Source organism: Monodon monoceros, unplaced genomic scaffold (genome assembly GCF_005190385.1).
Source record: "Monodon monoceros isolate NGI ecotype Baffin Bay Population unplaced genomic scaffold, NGI_Narwhal_1 Super_Scaffold_13, whole genome shotgun sequence".
Taxonomy (NCBI): domain Eukaryota; kingdom Metazoa; phylum Chordata; class Mammalia; order Artiodactyla; family Monodontidae; genus Monodon; species Monodon monoceros.
The window spans coordinates 39183590-39200528 of record NW_021703769.1 but is presented as its reverse complement, the minus strand read 5'-3'; the positions used below and the strand labels follow the sequence as shown (position 1 = coordinate 39200528).

General features: G+C 41.0%; 1 protein-coding gene across 3 annotated transcripts in view; it reads left to right on the top strand.

Annotated features, from left to right (window-relative positions):
* The window catches only part of TASP1 (taspase 1), a 235932-nt gene that overhangs the window by 181210 nt on the left and 37783 nt on the right, over window positions 1-16939 (top strand). For all 3 annotated transcript variants that reach the window (XR_003793118.1, XM_029220390.1, XM_029220391.1), the window contains exon 12: window positions 5486-5596. Coding sequence is in view for 2 of the 3 variants with exons in the window: in XM_029220390.1 (XP_029076223.1) it covers window positions 5486-5596 (111 nt within the window). In the remaining variant the exon portion in view is untranslated. The remainder of the gene's footprint in view (window positions 1-5485; window positions 5597-16939) is intronic.

Genomic DNA, 16939 nt, shown 5'->3' with positions numbered 1-16939 from the left:
TTTTTAAACACCACAGTGATAATATGAAATCTGACTACTTTCCATGAAAATTTTGGAATCTTCAAATATAGTACTTTAATCATTGTATCATTAACTCTTTGAATGAATGCATATCAAGGGTGAGGAGCCCTGATTTAAGCTTCCATGGTGCCCAGGGGCCCCACCCCCTTTCAGAGCACGCATGTACCATCTTTCCATCCTTGATACTGCACTGCAGTGGTGTAGGCAGGAGTGTGTGTGTGTGTGTGTGTGTGTGTGTGTCTGTAGGTTGGGGATAGGGGAAGGTGGTGAATAAGTAGAAGTACTCTGTTAGTCTCTAAGAGGGCCTCAAAGGTGAATCAGATACTCTGACCCCAAAGAGCTTGGGTCTGTATACAAGGCACTGGAGCTGAAGAATAGATTTCAGTTCATGGAGGGGAGGAGGAGGGAGCTGGGAAGGACAGTTCACAACAATGGGCCCAGGGGGAAGTCTTGGGGAAATGGAATATAGGAAGTCCAATTTGGCTGGAGCACATGCTGTGTAAAAATAATAGGGAGATAAGGTTGGGAAGAGAGAGGAGGTCTGGGCCCGGCTAAGGAGTTTAGACGTTATTCCGTGAGCAGTTGGGAGTCACTGAAAATATCTGAATGGTTTAACGGTATGATTATAGCTGGGGTGCATATTTCTTATTAGAGTAAACTTTGATGTCAGTTTCCCATGCCCATATCCATCCTATGAACAACCATATTGGTTCTGCTTGCAGAACATATCCCAGACCCACCCTCTGCTGACCATCTCCGCGGCCACCAGGCTCACCCAAGCCACTGGAGTCTCACAGCCAAGCTCTTTTAGTGGCTTCCTGCTTCCACACTTGCCCTGCCCATCTGTTCTGCACAGCAGAGTAACCTCCTACAAACACAAATAAAAACCATCACTGACCTGGTTAAAGCCCTCTGTCATCTTCTCATCACACTTGGAGTAAAATCCAAACTCCTTGCTGGGCCTTTTCTAACCTTATGTGACGTGGCCCCGCTTCCCTCTGAACTCAGATTCTACCCTCCCTCCCCCTCCTTCACTTGGCTTTGCCACTCTAGCCTCCTTTTATTTCCTGAACTTCCAGACTCCTTCCCACCTCTGGGTATCTGCATTTGCTGGTTCATCCGCCTGGAATGTTCCTTCCCTGGATCTTCACATAGTTAGCGTCTTATCAAAGATGCCTTCCCCGACCCTTGATATAAAGTATTAGCCCCAGTCACGCCCTACAACACTCGACTGGATTCATTTTCTTCACCGCACTTCCTACTAACTGGGTGGATTTCCTTGTTGATTTGTGACTTTATTACTTGTCTCCCAACCTGCTCAACTCGATGTGAGCAGGTACCTCATTTGTTCACTGCCATGTCCCCAGTGCCCAACGAGCCCTGGCACATTGTATACATTCATTGGACTAATTTCTCTAAGAGGTGAGTGACTGGATCAGGAAGGAGAGTGCATGGGGGTCCTGTCGGTGGGAATGATGGGGCGGAGGCAGGCACAGGTGCACCCACAGAGAACTGACAGGACTTGATGTGGTTTGAAGAGTTGAGTCATTGGAGAGGAAAGAGGTAGAAGGTTCTGAGCTTGGGTGAGCTGTGAGGACCCCAGGAGAAGTGACCAGATTTGGTGAGAAAGGAGCAATTGTAGAGGTGCCAAGACTTTGAGTGCAGGTGGGGTGGAGCTCTCCAGCAGGCGGTTGGGATGTAAGCTTATCCAGAGTCTCCTGTTCCTGAGAGGCTTTGCTGCAAAGCAGGCAGAACCATGGGCTTCAAGACACGTGGGGGGAAGCCTTCCTCCTCAACTGTGGCGTGGCTGCGACTTGTCATTGAACCCCTCTGAACCTCAGGTTCCTCATCTGTAAAGTGATCATTAAATGCCTTCTCATGGTGGTTCTGAAAATTAAACTACAGAACATGAAAACATGGAACTAGGGCCTGACACAGGGTAGTTTCTCAGTGACTGTTAATTCCCTGTCTCCTTTCCCTCTTGTCTAAGAGGCTGAGGAGTAAATACTTTACCCTAGTTCCGCAGCATAAATCTGTGTTGTTTTTCTTTACAAAGCAATGTGTGTGTGTGGTTTAAAAAGACAAGCGGTACCCCCAGGCTTACACTGAAAATGAGTAGTTCCCTGTCCCAACCCTCCACAACCCCCTCGTTTTCCTCTCCCTGGAGGCTACTACTTTTAACTCTCTTAGCTATTTTTTCTCAAACTTACATCTATAATTCAATATAACATGCTTATACTACTATTTCTTGATTTTTCAATTTTAAATATTATTTGGATATCAGATTTAGATGTTATCATCTTCACTCCAGGGAAGGCAAGGACTTAATAGTTCCTTTATACTTCCAACTTCAAACCTACACTCACCCACACAGGCCTTTTCTCCTCTTAATGTATTATATCCCTATTTTTCAGTTCATCAGTATCATGAGTTTATATTTTTTACTCTAGCTGTTGACATCTGAGCTACGTAGTGGGCTGTGATTCTATTTCATTTCCTGTAGAAATTTTTATTTCTTCTGCAGTTAATATTTGCCTCACTTTTTTTTATACCAATCACTCTTTCATTCTTAGTCTTCCCACAAAATCTGAAACATTTCTTCTCAATAATTTCAAATGCAACATGTATCTTGTATGTTTAATTTTTTTCCCCTCCTTGGGAATACCTTTCCAGCTTCCTCCGGCTTTCTGCTCTTTTGGTCTGGGCTTTCCAAGCCTGTGTGTAGCCGTGTGTCACCCAGGAATACTTTTGTCTTGTTTTGGATCCCCTGTTTGCAGCTCTTCTTTTCTTTCTCATTATTTTTGTTGCTCCTTCATTTTGCTGAGGGACATTCATCCTACAGCTTTCTGAGAAAGAGTGCACAGGAGGTGAATTCTTTGAGACTTTGTTGAGCTTTATTCTCCTTTCACGCTTGATGGACATTTTGGCCAAGGGTAGAATTCTAGGTTGGAAATAATTTTCTCTCAGCATTTTGAAGATAATACCTCCTAATCTTCTAGTTCCCAGTGTTGCTGTTGAGAAATCCGATGCCATTATGATCCCCTTGCCTTCCCTGTGATCTTTTTTCCCCATTTGGAAATTTTTAGACCTTTCTCTCTTTCCTCAGTATTTGATATTTCATAGCGATATGTCTTCATGGCACACTTTTTTTTTCCCCCATGTGTTGTGCTGGGAGGTTCATGAGCCTTTTCAGTCTGAACACTCATCCTTCAATTCTTGGAATTGCTTTTTAATTATTTTTTGAAATTTCTTCCCTTTCATTTCTTTTATTTTCTCTCTTGGAAATTCCTCTTATTCAGATATTGGATCTTCTGGCCTGTTCTTCTGATTAAAAAAATTTTTTTTCCTCTCATTTCTCATTCTGTCTTTTTTGTGTTTCTCTTCTTTTTTCTTTTTCTTTTTTTTGGCTGCGCCACGCAGCTTACAGGATCTTAGTTCCCCGATCAGGGATCAAAACCGGCCCTCGCAGTGAAAGCGCTGAGTCCTAACCACTGGACCACCAGGGAATCCACCTCCCCATTTTTTTTTTAATTGTTCTTCTGATCAAAGTGTTTGCCTAAGTGTTCCCTCTGTTACCTTTTTGCTTGTTTGCTTTCTGTGTTTCCTGGAGGCCTAATGGAAACAACTAGTGATCCTAGGTTGTCTAGGTACCAAGAAGCTGAACTGAAAACCTTCTGTGTATGAGTTACACTTGTCATCTGGAAGCCCTCCCCACAAGGCAAGGACACGCTATGTTTTTAGGTTCTCTCAAATAGGTCTTTACTCTTGAGCTGGTTGGAACTGAGACTGGAAATACTCTTGAGCTGGTTGGAACTGAGACTGGAAATACTCTTGAGACTGGAAAGGAATTATCCAGTCTCTTGCTTGGAGGATAACAGCCTACCTTCTTGCATCCTGAGAACCTGTGAGTGAAGGGAGCTGGCTATTTCACTGTTTAACATAAAGGCTCCCCTTTAGCCCCTGTTTTCAGCATGGAGCCTCCCGTCTGCCCTGGGCTGAGCCTGATGACCCCAAGTCTCAAGTCCCTCTGGTTCAGCATCTCTAGAGAGTAAATGTCCTGCTTTCTCTAGGGTTAGGGAGGAGCAACTTCCTCTCTAGGAAGGAATCTGGGGCTCGAGGTCAGGGGTCGGCAAACTTTTTCTATGAAGGGCCAGAGAGTAGATTTTAAACTTTGTGGGCTACACTGTGGTCTCTACCACATATTCTTCTCTTCCTCTTCCTTCTCTTTTTCTCTCTCTTAAAAAAAGAAAGTTTAACATGTAAAATAAACACTCTTCGCTTGCAGACAGCACAAAAACAGGCTGTAGAGCAGGCAGGTCATAGTTTACCGACCCCTGGTCTAGAGGCTCCTTTTGGACACTCTTGACCAACCATCTTTATTCCAGGCCCACCCTGCACCCCTGCCTTCAGAAGAACTTGATGCCTCCGATTTCTGGTCCTTTATTCGGTTTTATGACAAAACTGGATGGCTTCTTACAGGTGTCCCTCGACTCCAACCAGGCTCCCCACCCCCTCATGGAAGCTTAGGTTTCAGCTTTCCCAGGTCCACTAGGTGAGCAACTGCTTGTCCATCTTCTTTCTGTTTTCTAAAAGGTCAGTTTTTTTCTTGTCTCTCTCTCCATCCTTATTAGGCCATGCCTCTTTTCCCTTCCCCTTCCCCCAGTTTACTGGGATTTGAGAAAGGAGTGGCGATAAATGCATGTGTTTAATCTACTGAGTTTAACCAGAAGCTCCCCCCAAATCCAATTTGGTTGGTTTTTATTTTTATTACTTTCTTTGATAGTGCTTGGGCTCATTTTGCATTTGTTCTCCACGTGCTCGCTTGCTATGCCAGATGTTCGAAGAAGATGTCCTTGGGGAGGAAAAATGAGGGGTTTTAAAAAGCAGCGTTCCTGAAATGCTCACAATGGTTTAGTTTGTGTGAGATCTCTGCGATGCATGGTTGTTTCTAACCACCAGACTCTCATAATAGAAATACAGTTTCACCCTTCTTTGTGTATCCATCAGGAGCATTTTTAAATGTCTGTAATAAAGTTTGTGGCTTATTGTTTAAAGTTGAATTTAAGGTAGTAAATCAAAGCTTTTGGTGGCATGCCTCTGACAGCAGGGAGAGCCTGGTAAGTGATCACTAAGAGCTGATCAAAGGGAGCTGCTGAGCATTTTTTCCTGTATTTGTGTTTTGGGCCTTTAATCTGGCAGTGTTTCCAATTCCATTCTGAATACGGTCATGCACACTCCACCCCCAGTCATGTCTTCTTGGAGGCGTCTGGCACTGCCTTTGCCTGTTCGGGCACAAGCCTGCCTTTGCTATCCCGCCTGTACAAGGTATGAACAATGGCGAGTGTCAGAAATGGGCATCTTTCAAGAGCTTATTCATACCACACGTTTGTTCCAGTAATCAAATGAAAATTGAAAGGGAAAAGAGTAAAATTACTGAAAATGACCACTAGTCGTTTCTGCCTAGGCTCACCTTTCCTGGCCAGCGAAGACGGCGTGCTTGGAGGAGTGATTGTCCTCCGATCCTGCAGATGCTCTGCAGAGCCTAACTCCTCCCCAAATAAGCAGACGCTTCTGGGTAAGTTAGACAAACACATTACGTGGGTGTCTTTCTCTTTCATTTTTTCCAAGAGATGGAAAGATTTATATCCTTAAGTCGATCATTTTAACCTACGGTTGGGCCAGGATGCTCTGTTGATATGTAAACATCTCTATTCCACTGCCCTTTTTGCCTAGGTCAACATCTACAAGGTGAATATTCATTTTGGAGTATATGCTTATAGCATATTTTTCAAATGGACTTAGCACCTAGCACCTTTACTAAAGCCCAATATTAAGACTATCGGACCATGTATTTATCCCCTGCCTTATTTGACAGAGCGTTTGAGATGACCCATAACAATATACACAGTAACATAGAGAGAAGCTTCTTCCTGTTGCCCTCCCGAAAAGGAATCAGAACCATGTGAAGAGCTACTGGCCTAGAGGTCCACCCTGGCTCCATGGCTTATTAGCTGTGATGCCTTTGCGCATCATTCTCACTGTTCTAGGCCACTTCCTCATCTGTACGATAAGGATGTCTGCCCTGCCCTTCTTATGGAAGGGTCCCATGAGTATTTTGCAGATTTGCAGATGTCCATCCAGACGTGTGATTTTGTGTCTAGCAAAGCATACCAGTGGGGATGGAGCCCAGCCCACCCTCCATTTGCCAAGGCACAAACTTGTGGGGCTGCCTCTGCCCACGGGGGTGCCTTTTTCTAATTCATTCATCCAGAGAGGCGCACTTTAAAAAATCTGCATAAAGGTGCCACATAAGATAGCAGGGAGCCCTATATGTTATTTTTTTTTTTTAGTTGACTTTTTAATTGAAGTGTACACTCAGAAAAAATTGTTAACTTCAACTGCGTGGTAAATATTACAAACAGAACCCACCCATGTGACCAGCATCTAGATAAAAAATAGAACTTTACTGCAACTCTAAAAGCTCCCACATAACCCCTCCCAGTCTCTACCCCTTTCAGAGTTAACTACCATGCTGACTTCTAACACCATGATTAGTTCTATTTGATTTTATATTTTGTATAAATGGAATCATAGAATATGTATTCTTGGTGTCTAATGTCTTCAAGGAAATGTTAAACCTGTTAGATTCATCTACGTTACTGGTGACAGTAGTTTGTTCACTTTCATTGCTGTGTAGTATTACATTACGTATGGTTATAGCACTCTGTAGTTATCCATTCTTCTCTACACATTTTTTTTTTTAATATAAGCACTACAAGTCATTCTCAGGGATGTGGTACTTCAGCTCTTTGTGTAAAATTCCTTTTATCAAGTATAGTTGGTACCTGGTCTGTATTGTATGATTGTTGTGCCTTGTTGTAGTACAAGTCCCTACATATCTTGAGGTTTTATAAGTCTGTAAAATAAAAGACTGAGCATTTCTTATGAGAATAAAAATTATTTTTTCTATAAAAGCCTGAAGAACTTTCATAAAATCTCTCCTCTCATTTGTCAAAGAAAAAAAAACAATGCACTTTTATAGGAAATGCGTCTTTCTCCACCTGGACTCTGATCACCAACTTCATTGTTTTTCATGCTATATTTTCTTTCTCTTTCCACCCACGACACTTGGTACCCAGGTTGCTCCTGGCAAATGTTTTGCTTGTTTGTTTTTAATGGCCGTTGTTTGTTAAACTGAGGCAAGCAGCCACTTGCTTCTTCGGTATCTTAATCATTGTCAAAACCTTTGAATATCTTCCACAGTTAGGTAGCAGGGAGTTTGCTTTTAAAATATGCAGAGGACGTACCTGGGCCTTCCATAAAAACTCAGAATAAGTCTTTAGTACTGGGAGGCAGGGTGGGGGACAGTTATTAAAACTGCTTCATAGACTGTTGCTAGAATAGAGTTTCTGTACTTTACTGAGCCTGGACTCTTGTCCATTCAAGTTAATCCTGAAAATTATAAGGGTTTTTTTTGGTTGTCCTTTCAATTTTGGTGGTGTAGTATAGAAATGCATATTTTAGGATAAGTCATAGAATTTTAGCTCATATTAAATAGTTTTTATCACCAAGGTAGTAATTTGTAAACTGATTCCTACTCTCTGTCTCAAGGAGAAGAATGAAAACTGTCAATTTATGAAATAAGTGAAATCTTGCCATTTGTTAAAGTTAGCTAGAGGGACTGATGTTTGTGAAGTTTATCTACTAAAACCTGGTGAACTTAGGCTCCTCTCAACTTATAGGTGCTACCGATGACGTGGGGTTTTACATATTTTGCTTTAAGAAAGTTACATACGTTCAGTGGGTGGTGAGAAAGTAAACGTGCTACAGAAGGATAGAAAGAAGATGTGAAAGCCACCTTTGCCATCCAGTTTCCAGAGCTGCCAGCTTCTGATTCTGGTTATTCTCATGGGATTCACCTTCACTCTATAGAATGTGCTTATGCTTCTGTTTCTCAATCAGTAACTAGTGACTCCTTTGGGGGAAAAAATTATGAACATAGCTCATACCACTCCCCACCACCTTTCCGCATGACTTTTGTGAGAACTCTAACTTGAAATCGTATATTTATTATATTTTATTTCAACTGTAATGCACTATTTCTTGATTCATCAGCTTTCTATCATCTCTGCCAACCATCCCTCACCCCTTGGACTATGTAAGTTTCCTTCCTCTTCCTCCCTGACTCCCAACCCTCTCCTCAACCTCTAGGAACCATGCCATTATTGTCATAGATAGTAACATTTGCATTCTGTCCTACAGGCAGCTTGCCTTCTATGCTCTGATTAGATGTTGATCCCAAACAGTGACAGTTAGTACCAGCATTGACAGTATCAAGATTATGTAAATATTATTCACTGCAGATTCCAGTAGTGGAAGATTAGACCCATCAGAAGGGAAGTGTCTGCCATAAGCCTCTGCCTGTAAAAGGAGAATGTTTCAAACATCAAGCTCAAGTGGGTTCTCCTGTGCTTTACCATGTTAATTGCTCCAGATCAGGCTGCAACTTAATTTGCTTCATGTTTGGACCATGACTTCTCATTTATAACTTTATAAAACTCTCATGAAAGTATAACTTCGTAAACTCGTGGTCCTTAATGTTTGGTAATATCTAGTAACCAGGAGGCTCAGAAATCTTTCTGTCCTACACATAAAAATAAAACAATTCCCCAAATTAAATTTTAAAAAATACCCACACAAAACACTTAACTGCTGTATATTGTTCGATCACTTTTTTTGTCCCAAGAATAGTATAATCAAAACAAACTCTAACTTGAGCTTTTTCCGTATTCACTCTTTTCTGAAAATCATCAATAGCATTTCCATTACACCACAAAAGCAGTTTCAATCAGACCCCATTGCTACTTGATGGCGTTTCCAGGAAGCCATTACCCAGCCTCCCCTCTTGACAAATACATCAATTACAAGGGCCCCAGTGGGCCGCTTCTAGAGTGGGATGACTCAACTACATGCCCTTTCAAGGTTTGTCCTTTGTTTACTGATTCATGAATACAGTTGGAGAATCTCAGGTAGAGAGGAACTTTCAAAGTCCTCTTGTGTGACCCCGTTATGTGTGCTCTGTCCATAAATTGTTCGAGAGAGAGATGGAGCTTAATTCCTCTCCACTTGTGACTCTCTTCCAATATGTCAGAGTGACAATGTGTGACTTCTGAGGCGAGGTCAGAAAAGGCAGTGGGCCTTCCTTCTCGCTTTCCTGGTTGGATCACTCACTTTACGAAAGACCAGCTGCCATGTCATAAGGACACTCAAGCAGCACCAGGGAAAGGCCCCTTTGGCAAAAAAACTATGACCGCCTTCCAACAGACAGCGAGGCACTGGGGCTTCCTGCCAACAGTCTGAGCTCCGAGTGAGCCTGCAGATGCCTGAGGCCCTGGGCAGATTTCTAGACTGAAATCTCATGAGATCCGAAAAAAGAACCACCCAACACAGCCACTCCTGAACTCCTCATCCACAGAAACTGAGATAATAAATGTTTATTGTTTTAAACCGCTACATTTTGGAGTAATTTATGTATGCAGCGATAGATAACAAATAAACCTTTTAAATGCTTTCACTGCCAAATGGTCCTCTGGTTTGTCTAAAGAACTACAGTGACAAATCAGGAGCTCTGTTGCATCTTTAGGCAGCTCAGGCTGTCAAGACTTCCGTTTGCATCAGTGATTCCGCTTCTCTGCTTTGGGGTCCTCTTGGACAAATGTGATCGGCGCCCTTTTACTTTGCAGGCCCCTAATCACTCTTTTCCAGACTGTCTCCTAAGCCTCCCCAACCTCTAGGCTCCCCACCTCTTATCTGTCTCCCACCTCCATCCTGCCACCAGACGTCTCTCCCTCTATCATACATCTGTAGTGGCCCAGAGAACCTGACCACGGGCTCAGAAACAGGGGCAGTCAGGGGAGAAGCAGGCTGCCCTGAAGCAGAAAGGGCCAAAATGAGAAACTGACCGAATTGTGGCTTAGAGAGCCACACGAACCCCAGGATCAGAGGGATGGTGGCCAAAACAAGAGCCGCGGAAGTATATGTGACTAGTGTACTACAAGTTTAAGCTAAATGTTGAATAACTTTCTATGTATGCTAAAATAAAGCAAGACATGTATCTCTTACTGTCGCTCCCATGTTCCCTACTTTTTTTTTTTTTTTTTTTGCGGTACGTGGGCCTCTCACTGTTGTGGCCTCTCTCGTTGCGGAGCACAGGCTCCAGATGCGCAGGCTCAGCGGCCATGGCTCACGGGCCCAGCCGCTCTGCGGTATGTGGGATCTTCCCGGACTGGGGCACGAACCAGCCTCCCCTGCATCGGCAGGCGGGCTCTCAACCACTGCGCCACCAGGGAAGCCCCCTACTTTTAATTCTTCAATGAGGAAACACACACACGGTCACACTCACTCCTACCTCTGCTGGACATTTCCCTAGAAGATAGATGGGAAATGCCCAAATCACTTGCTGGGAAAAGCCCTCCCTGATCTGGCTCCAGAACATGCTTTCAGTGTCATTTCCTACTAGTCCTCCTTTTCCTCCACTCATCTCCAATGACCTGAGTTCTGGCAACTCCAAATTGCTTGGTCTTCTTCCAAAGGGTCATGTTTTTCCCCCAGTAACTTTCACATGCTATTATTACCTGTGCTTGGAAAGCCCTGAGCTAATTACATTCCTTCTTTAAGGCCCAGGACAGATAGGAATCTCCTCAGAATCCTTTGGAAGCCCTTTCCCCAGGTGATTTGTTCCTTCCTTGTGCTCTTTTTGCAACATATAATTTCTGTCCTTTGTAACAGTCACCATGACATCCTAGACATGTATTAAAATGTCTGCCCCTCCCTCTAGGCCAGCACTTCTTAACCTTTTTTTTGGAACTCAGTTATTTGAAAGGAATAGATCACAGGTCCTGGAGCCCCAGTGACTCACGTGGAGGGTACAGGGGTTGGAGATATCTTAAAGAAGATTCCTCTGTCTCTGAGCATCACACCACCAGATTGTGAATCACTGGAATGCAAAGACTGGGTCATATCCAGCTTTGTATGCGCCCTCCATTGTAGGCTCCCAGGAATTATTGGAGGAATAAATTAAGTGCCACATGGAATTTCTTTCGTGATTATTTAGCAGATATTTTTAAGGAAATTGACCACTATTCCAGAAAAGTGAAATGTCACATAAAATATCCTCACATGCTCTTAACAAACAAACAATATGGGTCGGAAATGTTGGATAATGACGAGTGTCGGGGAACAAGAAGATTTGGAGACAGTTTAAACGGATCCCAGAAGACAGCCTTTGCAAACAGCCTTGTAAAAGGACAATTTGGATGAGAATGTGTTTGCAACACCCATCCCACCAACTCCCACCCCCCAGATCATGAGATGCTGGCAAAGCCCAGCCTACAAATCACTGCTTTAACACAAAGCAAATGCTTGTTCCTGGAATGAAACAGCTGAAAATCATTAATTTTCTCTCTGCTTTTAGAGAAAGAAAACAATATATTTTTACCTGCTAAAGTACAATTACATGTTTTCCAGGCCTCTACAGAAGTGCTTTATTGAGGCTGCTGTATATAGTATGGTTAATAATTGTGTAAACAAAGGCATATCAAGCCTTCCAGTGGAAAAAATTAATTCTTTTCCATTTTAAGCTTATGAGTCAATACAAGTAATTAGAATATATGCAAATATATGGCATGAACAACCAGTCTCACTGTATGGGTGCATTTTTTCCCCTGTAGCCTGCCCTCACTGTGCTGATGGGAAGCCTGACAGACCCTGTAAAGTTCAGAGGTTCCTACCTTAGAGTGGTTAATAGGAAGCAGTGAGTATGAGGATCAATGCTAAATAGACTCCATATATTTAATGAAAATCTTAAGCAATTCAAGATGGGAGGCATAGGGGCTAGTAAGGGTGAAGACGCTGTATGTTCGGCCAGCGGCCTTTTGCGCCAAGCCTGTCTGTGTTGCAGGCCTTCTTGCTAAATAGATTGAAGGCCCACAGTTCAGCTCAAGCTTGGTCATCTGATGAGCACACGTAGTAATTGTTACTTTCCCATCAAGTCACCCTCACCTCACTCAGGGAGTAACTTCAGGTTCTTTGCTGCCCAGAAATATGTTCATGGTACTGATAATTAAGTTTTGTACATGATATTGTTTCTGCTGTCCAGCTACTCCTTTTTATCCCTGAGTTTTCATCTTTATTGTGAAATGTTTCATGTATTTTTAAAAGAATGTAATAAATGTGTAAGTTATAAAGGATAATAGTGAAACGAACACCTGTGGACCTGCCACCCAGCTTAAGAAATTGCCCATTACCCATATCTCTGAAGCCCCCATGTGGGCCTGTCTGAACTTTATGTAAATGTTGTAGCAGGTGATTTCTTCTGTGAGAATTTTTGCAGTTTCTTAACATGATTACCTGAAAGGATAATGAGTCCCTTTATCATTTTAGACTTAGCTCGATCAAATCAACTGTTCTTCAGTTACCAATGAGAACTGAAATGTGGCATTTTCCTCCCTTCTTTTCAGATCAGGCAAAGTTCTTTATCCAGTATTCTTCTTGTCACTGTTACGAAAACTTGCCATGATTTAAAAATAAAAATTGTTAGATTGAATTGATGCTTCCTGGAACATTAAAAAGATAAAAGGTCATTTTACTGTAAGTTAAAATTCCAAACCGCCTTTTGATTTTACTGGCATTAAAATTTTGGTGAGCACATATAAACACATGTACTTCAAAGGAGCTTCGTTCTCGGGGCCCAGCAATATCCCTTATTTCCATTTCATGGCACATGCCACCACGAGTACTTATGACTAGGCATTCTGCTGGGCTTACACGATCATAAAAATAACCCTCAAAGAGAAGGCAAATTAGTTATTAGACTGGTATTGGGAAAAGAGGTACTTACGGTTGGTTATTGATGTTAATACCTTGTCTTAAAAATATAACTAAAGCTTTGTTCTGTTAGAGGGTCCAGTGTCATGGTTGGAAGCTTATTTCTTTAGCTCCTCAGCAATGCTTTGGGATTGTTACATCTTCACTATAATCTTAAGAGATAGGCTGGCATTTTGGTTCTTATTTAAGGATCAGATGGAAAGAAGCGAATTAAGTAACATTCTTAGATGTAAAGTGAATAAGGCAGACATGATATTTAAACTTTTCAACAACTGAGTTGCATTAACTTGTTGAGGTAGTGCTCTGAGATTTATATTTTTCAGAACTGGTTTTCATTTTTAAAATACTAAGATGTTGATTACAAAAAGCTATCATTTGCTTTGTTTGCTTTATAACAGAACTTTTCTTCTGTTAAATATTACTAATACACTTTAAGAAGATTGGAAATAGGTTTTCATCTGTAATTTTTTTCTCCATCATGAGAAGTATACTTCTAGCTATGATCTAACCATATAGTGTCTTTTTGGGTTTTTTTGGCCATAAAGCTTTCCATCTGAAATAAAGAATACAAAGATTTATGAACAGAATTCTAGTGATTATGTAATTCTTATTACTTTGGTTCTCCTAAAACTCTCAGAAAAACATTTTGACAAATTTTATAGTCAGTTTTCATCTGCTCAAAATGTAATGTAGATCACCTTAGTATGAAACAAATCCTAAAAAAATACTTGTTGAATGAATGAAATCATGTTTCAATGTAACTTGTTTCACTGAATGCTTTTGTCTTCAGCAGAGAACTTCCAAGTCCCAGCCATTGGCCACTTATTTCATCAGTTTCTAATACAATAAAATGATAAAATAGGAAGAGAATTGAAATGTCCTTTGGGGCTTGTTTTACTCTTTGACCCACATCCCTCTCTTCCTTTTTCAGTCAGCATCTTTCTTTAGTCTTGAACAAATGGTGTGAGCCTTGGAAAGAGGGAATAATTATTTTCTTGGCTTAGCGTAAGTGGAGTTCTTTAGAACTCCATCCCCATAGCTCCCCAGACAGTTCAGTGGTGAAAGTTTTTCAGGGCAGCAAGCCAACTCAAAGCTACTTCATGGCCATAATGGGACATGCATTATATGAATCTTAAGGATTCCATGTCAGGACAGTAAAGCATCCTTGAATGAACCCCCTACTGGGTTATAAAGAACCTCACCACCCGGGGGAAATCTGCAGAGACAAGAAGAAATTGTTCTATTTACAGTTCCTCTTCCTTCCCATTTAAAAAATGAATTTATCTTTATTTAATAAGGAGTAACTTAAACACTATGCAAAATGTCCTAGGGTAAGCCATTTGACCCTAGGGCTAAGGAGTGGCAGCTGACTTGGCAACTGCCCAGCCCAAGACGGTTCTGATTTTAGAGTTTTGTTTTCCTTGCAAGAAAGTCTGGGATATGAAGCTAGGCAGAGAGGTTTGAAATGGGTGTGGGAGCCAGTGCAGCTGGGGGTTGTTAACAACAATTGGAGAACAACTTTTTTTTTTTTCTTTCTTTTTTTTTTAAATGGTGGCTGAGGGCTTCTCTCTGGTCAAAAAAAGAGAATCTGTTTGAATAGAAAAAGCTTGCTTTGCAACTCTGGTAAGGAAATTTTGTTTGACTTAATTTAAACAGGATGACATGTGACTCAAAATGTCTCAGGCAGTGGGGGGACCCTAGACTGAAGTGGGGCTGCTCTCGGACATTATACCCCTAGGTGAATTCATTTGTTCCAAAGCATTAAATACAACTTTCCAGACAGGCTGGCCTCTAAGATTATGTACAAATCCATTCCAACTGTCCCTATAAGGCCATTAACTTGCCATTCTTGAGGAACACACGTACAGCACATCCACACCTAATCTGTTCTCTGGCACTGGAACAGGATCAGTAGTGTTGACGGTTTTTCACATCGTGCTTGTGTGTTGGGACATGATGTGAAGTCACTTGGTGGAGAAGAATCCTGCCAAATCCCTGTGTCCATCTTTCATATGTTAAACCCATAGCTTTAGGTGTTCTTAATGTTTTCTGACGGAGGTCTTTTCATGATCTGGACATTTCCAGTAGCCTCACCATCCCTGGGTTTTGGCTTTCTAAAAAACAAAAGCCTTTTTCAAATCAGTAGTTGAGGTGTAAACAGTTACCAGCCACTACCAAAGGAGCGTGGTCATTACCGAGAGGCCAGGGCTTCTCTAAATGGAAATCAGCTTGAGCTTGACCACACCAAACACTATTTCAGACAGCACATTCACAGGCTCAGACGTGCCACTCCAGGCCACTCACAAACCCTGCACGTTGCTTGAGTTCATGGTCCCCTACATGTAATAATAACACAAGGAAAAGTTCTGGTACTATGATATAGCATCTGCCCAGTTTGTTTGTATTATTATTAGAATCATTTTTAAAATACTGTTCCATAAAATTCAATTCTTTAGTGTAGGAGACAATTTTAGATTTAAAATTAAGAAATAAATTATAGACTTCTAGATATCACTGATGGTGAGAAATGCTACTTTTGTACTGAGTAGGGTTTAACATTTTAGTTTTTCTTCTATGTAATTGTATTTGAGCAAACTTTGTACTACTCTTGACTAGGTTTTAATTATAAATTGACTTAATTAAACAATTTTGAAAGATCTTTGTGACAGAAGCTTTACCCTTGAGACAAATAAATGTTTTCTCATTTTTAAAAACTTATGATGGTTTCGGCATTTTTTATTTCAAATGGAAATAAGTATTTGCTTTGTTTTGTTTGTTTTGATTGCTCTTTGAACATAGCAGGTTTTGTTCTATATATATGTGGCCAGTATAAATTTAAGTAGGGGTTTATTCATGCCGCTTCATAAGATTTGTTCATGTTTTGGGTAGTCACAAGACATGAAACAATTTGAAAGCATCCAATCAGTTTCACATCATAATAAAGCATTCTCATGAAGGGCAATTAAAAATATATGGTAACATGTCATTATGTCAAATTTCAGTGTATTTCAGAATGACATAATCTAAACAGGGAAGAAATTAATTCTTCATAGATAAATTAGATTAACAAGGTAATTGAGATTCCTAGGTGTATTTTTTAAAAAATAGGACATAATTGAAAACAGGGCAAAATTCAAAAGTTTCAGAAGGGATGTATGGTGAAAAGTAGGTTGCCTCCCTCTCAACTTCATTAATCACAAGTTCCCTCTCTAGGGATAACTGCTGTTGCTGCTTCCCAAGACTTTTTTCCAGAGACATCTCATGTATTTATAAGCATTGTCATCCATGGTGCCCTTTTATTTTCTTTCACAAAAATGGCAACACCATCTTTATATGTCTTTCTCCACCTTTACTTTTCTTTTAGATAAACTATGTATTTTGCAGATTAGTGTTTTTTCCAACTGTAGCATGTCACATTAATGAGGTCTAATTTAGTGAGTCACGAGCAGAACCTTTCAATTGTAGTGCATAGAATATAAAGAACCCATGTACTAAGTGACAGTGTGTGGGGCTTTTTTTGTTTTGTTTTGGTTTTACTGTGGTTCATGGCAAAAAGTTTGAATAAACACTTAGTGTGGATGGTTGCATATCATCCATGTAGAACTTTCTCTTTGTTCTTAACTATTTGAATAGTATTCCATTGTATAGGGTACCATTGTTCTTCATATATGCTCCCACCAAAAGGCAGCCATGCTATTTCCAGTTTCTTCCTAATTAGAACTACTTCAGTGAATCTCTGTGTAAAGATGTTATTTTGTACATGTAAAGGCATATCTGTAGACTAAATACCTAAAAGTAGAATTGCTAGGTCAAAGGGTATGTCATTTTGAGAAAAAGAGTCTATCCTCATTATTTGCAGATTCATATTTGTGAATTTTCTTACTTTCTGAAATTTACTAGTAATTGAAAGATCAATACTCCCAGGCACTTTCCCAAGTCATTTGTGGGCATGGACAGAGTGGGGAAAAATTTGAGCTGGAAAAGTAGCAAAACTTACAGATTCATGAGATGACAACTGATAAAAAGAGCATGA